The 8,363-nt window shown below is 36.3% G+C and overlaps 1 protein-coding gene across 1 annotated transcript; it reads left to right on the top strand.

Annotated features, from left to right (window-relative positions):
• The first annotated feature begins 2,561 nt into the window (after nucleotides 1-2,561).
• Nucleotides 2,562-5,040, top strand: LOC113335217 (LRR receptor-like serine/threonine-protein kinase GSO2). The gene is made up of 3 exons (XM_026581336.1): nucleotides 2,562-2,897; nucleotides 3,246-4,548; nucleotides 4,694-5,040. The coding sequence occupies exons 1-3, from the start codon at nucleotides 2,562-2,564 to the stop codon at nucleotides 5,038-5,040; spliced, it is 1,986 nt and encodes a 661-aa protein (XP_026437121.1).
• The last annotated feature ends 3,323 nt before the right edge of the window (nucleotides 5,041-8,363 follow it).

The raw sequence follows: 8,363 nt of genomic DNA, 5'->3' as shown, positions 1-8,363 counted from the left end.
ATTAGACTCATTATGAACCTTTGCAAACAACAAAAATAGTATCAATTTGTGTATACCATACATAAATACAAGTCAATCAATGTTCTACATTGCATATTCTAGTTTGCAAACATTTCATTCAACATAAATCAAGAAACACAACAATTAATCATGGATTTTTCACTAAATATATGTTTTCATTACATTAGTGAATTGCATACTACATACCTAACCAACTTAATATCTACAATTTCATCAAAATCAAATTCAACCGAAACCCTAACATTAGAATCACTCACCTTAGATGATTTTTTGGATGAAATTCGAAATTGAAGAATGGATTTATTTCACCTTGGAGTAACGATCAAACCCTTTTAATTTAAGCCATCGAATCGCAGTGAATCAATATGAAAATCGAAAGGGGGTCATAAGGGTTTGAAAGGGGTTTGAGAGGATGAAAACCTAGAGAAGAAGAAGAAGTGAGGAGAGCGACCTTGCTTTTGATGACTAAAACCTATGAAACGGCTACTCAGTAGCCGTATTGGTCAAGTCAACGAGTTGACTCATACGGCTACTCAGTAGCCGTTTGGCACTGTTGATACGGCTACTCAGTAGCCGTATGATGTAGGGAAGGGATATCGAGCCTCCATTGCGAGATTAGCTTCCCTGTGCCATCCCTTCCTACATATGAGGGATAGGGAAGGGATATGGTGCACCATAGTGCTAGCTCTTAGACATCAACGATTTTTCATACAAATAACATGTAGATGAAAAATCGTTAGGGTATATAACTGTCGAGGTTGACGACCCTTATTTTACAGTTGTGACAGACAGTCAAGAGAGAGGGGAGGAGGGGACTGATTATTTTTTTTGGGTTTAAAAATGAAAATGAGTTGGGGTTTAGAGTTAAGGGTTAATAAAATTTTAAGTTTTAGGTTTAGTGAAGGGTAAAATAGTATTTTCACTATATTTTGGGGTGGGAATAAAATGGTTGAGTCCCCTAATTATTTTCTAGGGTCCCCAATTAAGCGGTGTTATTTTTGTTTAGATTTTTATTTTTTTTACGAGCCACAACCAGAGTATGATTTTTTGGTACTCAGAGATACTTCAAATTTAGTTAATGATGCTTGAATTGGCCAAAACATTCCTATAATGAAAGATTTACAAATTGATTTCGCTTGGGTTAAAAAAGTTCTCCTACAATATCTGAAGAACATGTAGCCGAACTTATCTGTATATATGTAGTTCAGATAATTTTTAATTTAACGCAGGTAGCCGAACTTAGCTTTAACCGATTTTTCGCCACCAGAGTATTAATTTCCTCTACCTTTTCCGTGTCGAACTCTTGAAGATATTTGTTCGGCGTGTTCGCAAAGTTGCCTATATAGCCGAACTTTCTGTTGGGTTTAGCAGACAAAATATCGACTTAACCGAACTGAATATTTGCTTATCCAAAGAAGCGTTCAGTTAATAAAAAAATTGTGACTCAACCGAACTTAACTTTTGCCTATACAGATAGGAGTGCGATTAATTAAAAAAATTGCGAGTCAACCGAACTCATGAGTTTGGTTGGGAATAATTTTTTTTCTTAACCGAAGTGTTCTTCGTGTTCTTCATCTACAAAAGTTCGGTTATAAAAACTAGGATTTTCTATAAAATTTCTTAACCGAAATACTATATGTATCTTTCGTCTTCATCGTATTTTGTTGATTACTACTCAAATTTTACAATCAAGAACGAATAAAAAGTAATGGGTTTGTTGGAAGAAGATGAGAAAAAATTTCTAACTCAGGAAATAGGCAACGACGGGTATCGGTTCAAGGAGGAAAGAAGACAAAGGGATAAAAAATTTTTTTCTCAAACTTAGGAATTTGATTAGGTGCGGTTTTGATTATGTTTTGTTGTTGATTTAGAATAGGTAAATGATAGGTTAGTAATTTCCGCACTTCAAGACTCCCTTTCTAAATGTAACCAGGATAGCTTTATTAATCATGGCCCCCCTCCAAAACGGAGTGGTGCCCAATAAATAGTTCCATTTGTTATAAACGTATAATTATGTTAAGAATATTTAGGATGAGTCTCGTTTATTATTGGAATGTGTTTGAGTCTTAACCTATATATTGGCTCTAACGTTTGTCTATGATATATATGAAGTTATGAACGACAATTTCTCCCCTTTTTCGTCTCTACTTTTGTCTCTTTTCTTGTATCACAATTCCATTTTTAACTAAAGCATGAGACATTTTTTCAGAAATATTAACAACTTCAAGGTGGGTTGGAAACCAATTTCTTACACAAGAACTAACCCACCAGCCAAGCCTATGAAGGAACAGAAGTCAAAGTTGATAATAAATCATGTGGTATTGTGTGATGGGAAGCATATCACCACGAAATTCAGTCAACCTGGTCCTTGTTGTAAATGTCGTTGATAATTTATGGCATTGAGAAATGTCTGATTAAAGCAGAATAGCAACCTTCCTACGTTAGAGCTGCGTCAAAGTCCAAAAACTCCAAACAAAAAGATAATATATGTTGTCTATACTTGAAAAATTCTAAAGATAAAAACAATCTCAGAGCTAGCCATGGAGTTGAACTTGAATCGACCACTTGTTTTCGTTCCTCTTCTTCTTTGTCTAATATTCTTTATTCAGTCTCCTACTGCTCTATGTTGTCATGAAAATGAAAGAACATCTCTTTTGACTCTCAAATCCTTTCTTACTGATCCTTCAAACCGTCTGTCATCATGGCAAGGGAAGAACTGCTGTAATTGGCATCGGATTCATTGTTCTAATGACTCTTTGCATGTCGTCTCGCTTGACCTACGGAATCCAGACCCTGAAACGTTTGTACGCAACGTTGCCTCAGCTGTCCTCTCGACCTCATCTCAGTCGGTTACTGCAGGCAATGGTACTTTAGGGGCAATCATCTCAACCTCATCTCAGCCGAACAGAAGTGCACTCCTATGGTAGTCTGTCTCCTTCGCTCTTCAATCTTGTAAATCTTGAGTATCTTGATCTAAGTCCCAACAAATTAAACTTCTCAAACATCTCCAGCAATCAGTTTTTAAAGTTAAGAAGTCTTGCTTATCTTGATCTCTCGCATTCGATGTTTTCAGGCTCTATTACAACACAATTCGCTAACTTAACTTCGTTACGTTACCTTGATATTTCGTGTTCATCTAGTATCATAGATTACTCAGAATATTCATACAACTTCAACAACTCAAAAGTATCATGTAAGTATGATAATTCTTATTTCTCTACTAGTTACATATCATCGACAAGTTTGAATTGGTTGAATGGTTAACTGAAGTGAATGGGTCGATTCCTAGTTCAATAACAAACGCATCGTCATTAGTTTCTCTTGACATGTTAGGCTGTGCAATTCAAGGTTCTTTACCTGCTTCAATCTCAAATCTTTCACGATTGCAGAAGCTAGAGCTCAATCATAATAACATTGCCGGTTTCATTCCTCCTTCAATCTCTAAACTCAAAAAACTTCAAATTCTATCTTTAACTCAAAACAATCTACAAGGATTCATACCCGAGTCGACATGTGAGATGTCTTCACTTCAGCAGATTAATTTGGGGCGTAATAATTTGACGGGAACGATACCAAGTTGCATTGGCAAGCTGAGGAACCTACAGAAATTTCATATCAGTGGCAATTCTGTAGGGGGTAGCGTTTCGTTGATTTCTTTGCTCAACGAGTTAAACTTGACTTGGATTAGTCTCAGCGCGAATAACATAACTGCTGAAGTAGATGTGAAGTTGGTTCGGCCAAAATTTGGCCTACAAATTTTGGCTCTGAAATCTTGCAATTTGCAAGGGCATATCCCAACTTTCATTTGTAATTTGCCTCAGCTGGTTGCGTTGGATTTGTCTCATAATAACCTGCGAGGAGCTATTCCTTCTTTTATCTTTGAACTTCAGAATCTCTCTTATTTAGATCTCTCTAAGAACAATCTTCAAGGTACATTACCACCTTCGCTTAATATAACTCTTCAGTTTGCATTTCCCACTCTAAATTTAGCGAACAACAAACTTCAAGGTCATCTTCCACTTCCACCTCAAAAAATTGGAGTATTTGATCTGTCATATAATAATTTCACTGGTGCAATCTCGGATGAGATTGGGCAAGCACTGTGCAGCATTGGGTATGTCTCATTATCAGACAACAAACTCTCGGGGTCAATCCCTTCTTCTATGTGTGCAAATACACATAATTCTATGATGCATCTTGATCTGTCCAACAATGAGCTATTAGAAACAATACCTTCTAGCTTGCAGTACTGCAATTCTCTCATTTCCCTAAATCTTGCCATGAACAGCCTGACAGGAAACATTCCCCATGAGCTTGAACGAATGAAGAACCTCAAAACTGTACTGTTAGATGGCAACGCTCTCAATGGTACATTTCCCACTTTTATCCAACAACTTCAAGATTTGGAAGTTCTCAACTTAGGGAACAACAAGTTTGGAGGTTCTATACCAAATTTCATAGGTACACTCAAGATTGTTGTCTTAAGATCAAACGAGTTCAGCGGATCAATTCCAGAAGAGATAACACGTTTGCATCAACTCCAAATACTAGACATATCAAAAAAACAGACTCTCTGGTCAAATACCTAGTAAGATTGGCAACTTGGAGATGCTTACAAGAAGACCCAGTAACAGAATCTTACTTGGTGAAGAGATCTCCTTCATGTATTCAGGGGTGGAACTCCAGATTGTGACCAAAGGAACTACCCAACGCCTTGAGCTTGTATACAGTTATAACTCAGGCATCGATCTATCGTGCAACTTTCTTGAAGGAAACATCCCACTGGAAATGGGTTTACTGAAAGGGCTTGCAGTGCTAAATCTGGCGTATAATCACTTCTATGGCAAGAGTATAGGTAGCATGAGAGGTCTGGAATCATTGGATCTTAGTTTCAACAAAGTGTTTGGAGATATCCCAATGTCTTTGACATCAATCGACCCTCTTGGGTACTTGAACTTATCTTACAATAATTTGAGTGGTACTATTCCAAGAGGAAATCACTTTGATACATTAGTTTAGATGGTTCAGTTTACACTGGCAATACACTGTTGTGTGGTTTCCCAACAAATAAGAGTTGTCAAGATCATGTTACTAGTACGGATACTGATGCATTGCAGAACGATGAAGACCAAGAGAATGCAAGAGAGAAATGGATTTTATGTGGTGTTATTGCTTTGGGCTATGCAGTTGGAGTTTCGGGTTTGGTTTTGGTTATGCTTTTCAGATGGGATGCGTACTGGAGATTTATTGATATCATGGTGCTAAGAACAGCTGGATGCACCACCACCAAGTCACCAATAATTATCAACAAATCTCAATCAGATTTTTCTTAAACAAGTTTTATTAGTTCTTCAATGTTTTGTCTCTGTACCATTTCCAACTGACTTCATCTGAACTTTAACTACCATCTGATTGAATTTCTTTATTCATCAAGTTTTTTCTCTCTGTACCATTTCCATAAGAACATTACCACCATACGACTGAGTGGTGTTTGCAGCTGCTTCAACACTAACCATTTTCTTCAATGGAAACTAAAAAAAAATATACTGTCACTTCCATTGTAATGCTATCCAGATTACGGGAGAGGTGATTCGGGCTTTTTCTCGAACAGTTGGTGCGCGTAAATCTGGTGATATAAATGGTACAGTGGCTGAATTCCCTCTATAGCCTGCAGTAATTTCGAGTTTTGAAGACAACCCAACAATCCCTGCAGTTTATTCCTTCAACTGTTTTGTAGATTGAAAAAACTATCCAAATCAGTGAACAACTTGTCACTAAATTCCTTCAAATTTGTAAAATCTCTCAGATTCATGTATCAACAAACCAGTATAAATGTAAATGGAGAGTAAGGGGGCGCGCGCGACTGGTTTTTTGTTTCAAATGGAATGTTGTTCTTTTTGCCCTTTTCCCACCTAATTTTGACTGGTTTTGTTAGAGAATCAATGAGAATTAGAGAGAGGGGCTCTAAAACCGTTCACCGTTATAAAGAGCGCGCCTGATAAAAGACATAATTGTCTCTCGATAAATAAATAACGTAGGAAATACCATAAAGTCCTAAAAATAACATATTAGAGAGAGTCTAGTCCAGTTGACTCATTCATGGGCGATGTCATGGATGATATAATTGTCATCTTTTAGTGGTAGAAATACCCTTTTAGATTAAAACCATATATATAGTCAAAAAGTAAGAGAAAAGAAATCATTTTCAGATTTACTTTCTCTCTCATCTTTTTTTCTTTCGAGATCTAATCTCTCTCTTTTTTTTTCTTTCTTCTTCTTTTTCTTCTTGCTAATAATGGCGTCTCCATTTTTTTTCTTCTCTTTTCTTCATGCTGCTGTAACAATGGTGATTGAAGGTGAAAATATACGTCTGTGATTTAGATATGTAGATCGGTAGGTGTAGACGATGAATACGATGATGTTGGTACTGTTGAATACGATTTTTCTAGGGTTTTTTTTCTTTTTTCTGCTGCTATAATTAAATGATGAAGACGAGAAGAATAAATGAATTGTTGTTGTTGTTCATTCTGTTGATGTTGTTCTTGATTATGATCTTGATTTGAGAAATGATTTCTGTTGTTGTTGATTACGATCTTGATTTTTGAATGTTTTTGTCTCTGCTGATGATGATGATGATGAAGAAGATGAAGATTTCTTGCTGTTGCTGTTGTTGACGATGAAGACAATGGTGTTTAATCTTGATTTTTCAATGTTTTTTGTCTCTGTTGTTGATGATGATGATGGACAAGATGAAGAAGATAAAGATTTGCTACTGCTGCTGTCGTTGATGATGAAGACGGTGGTATTTTTGAAGACGAAGATGTTGCTGCTGCTGTTGAAGAAGACGAAGATGATGAAGATGATGATGCTGCAGTTCATTCCATAAATGAAGTTTGTTTTTATATGGAGTTCATTTTTGGAATGAACTCTGTTTTTTTTTAGGTTTTTATATGGAGTTCATTTCTGGAATGAACTCTGTGGTTTTTATATGGAGTTCATTTCTGGAATGAACTATGTTTTTTTAGGTTTTTATATGGAGTTCATTTCTGGAATGAACTCTATTTTTTTACGTTTTTATATGGAGTTCATTTCCGGGATGAACTCCGTTTTTAAATGGAGTTCATTTCTGGAATGAACTCTGTTTTTTTAGGTTTTTATATGGAGTTCATTTTTGGAATGAACTCAGTTTTTTTAGGTTTTATATGGAGTTCATTTCTGGAATGAACTCTGTTTTTTTAGGTTTTTATATGGAGTTCATTTCTGGAATGAACTCTGGTTTATATGTTTTCTGATAAAATAAGTAGAAATTAACAGGAGTGTTGTTAGAGCATAGCTCGGTCGACCTCGCATGTGTTGCTATCTCAAGCATGTTTGTCAATGTTAGTGATCAAAACTATGAGTCTTGATTTCTAGCCTACATAGCTAAGTCTCGGACTAGGATAGCAAAGTGTATTTGAGCTTAAGGACTTCATGGCGATTTATCATACAACGACGAAGATCTACTCAAGGAACCGTGGAACTTCATCAACAAAAAGGTATGTGGAGACTTGAAGTTATCTATCACTCAAAAGTCTATCTCTTCTATCTCCTGTTTCTTATGAGACAAAAGTTGTATGCTATATAGACTGGATCATACACATTTGATATTTCGAGCCGAGTATATCTCGCCTATCTATATCTCGAAATCATGTGTTGGTAAAGCGTTTCGCGTTGATCAAGTTTATCTTCACCTAGTAACGAAAGTCATGAAAAGTTTCAATTACTTTGAGAATTGCTCTGACCCGAAACGGTTTGTGAATAACGGCTATATAACGTCCTCTGAGAATGTCTCAATGATTGGAATGAGAGTTTAGATTATATAACCATGTATTCCTTAATCCGAAGTTTTCGAACTTTGTTGATTGAGAGAAACCAGAGGAATTGGATTTGCCAAGTACGCGAACTCAGTCCGTGAACTGGCGGAAGTTCATGTACCGAGAATTTCTGCTGGGATTTTCCAAAAACTCGTTTGCGTGTAAGTCCGCGAACTGGCGAAAGTCTCTTTGCCGAGATTTTTTGCTGAGTTTAGAAAACTCCACCGGTTGTCTTAAGTCCGCGAACTTGTTTGTGAACTTAAGCGGTTATGATATAAAGATGTGCTCTGAACATGAAACTTAAATTACTAAGGAATGCTTTATGCAAACCGTGGCTATAAAGTTCATAAGCCGATTCAATCGAATTGAATCATCTTTGTTTCAATTGTGTCTTGTGTAGTTACATAAGATCTCATAGCAATTCAACAACTCTTTAACTAGTTCATTTGAGTCAATTGAACTAGTTATGGTGAATATGAACAAGGTTAA

Source organism: Papaver somniferum, unplaced genomic scaffold (assembly GCF_003573695.1).
Source record: "Papaver somniferum cultivar HN1 unplaced genomic scaffold, ASM357369v1 unplaced-scaffold_139, whole genome shotgun sequence".
Classification (NCBI taxonomy): domain Eukaryota; kingdom Viridiplantae; phylum Streptophyta; class Magnoliopsida; order Ranunculales; family Papaveraceae; genus Papaver; species Papaver somniferum.
The sequence above is the reverse complement of the archived record's forward strand: the minus strand, read 5'-3'. Positions and strand labels throughout refer to the sequence as shown.

Coding starts and splice junctions, on each gene's coding strand:
- LOC113335217 (XM_026581336.1), top strand. CDS start 2,562: ATGGAGTTGAACTTGAATCGACCACTTGTTTTCGTTCCTCTTCTTCTT. Junction 2,898..3,245: donor CAGGCAATGGTACTTTAGGG/GCAATCATCTCA, acceptor TTTCTCTACTAG/TTACATATCATCGACAAGTT. Junction 4,549..4,693: donor AATTCCAGAAGAGATAACAC/GTTTGCATCAAC, acceptor TCATGTATTCAG/GGGTGGAACTCCAGATTGTG.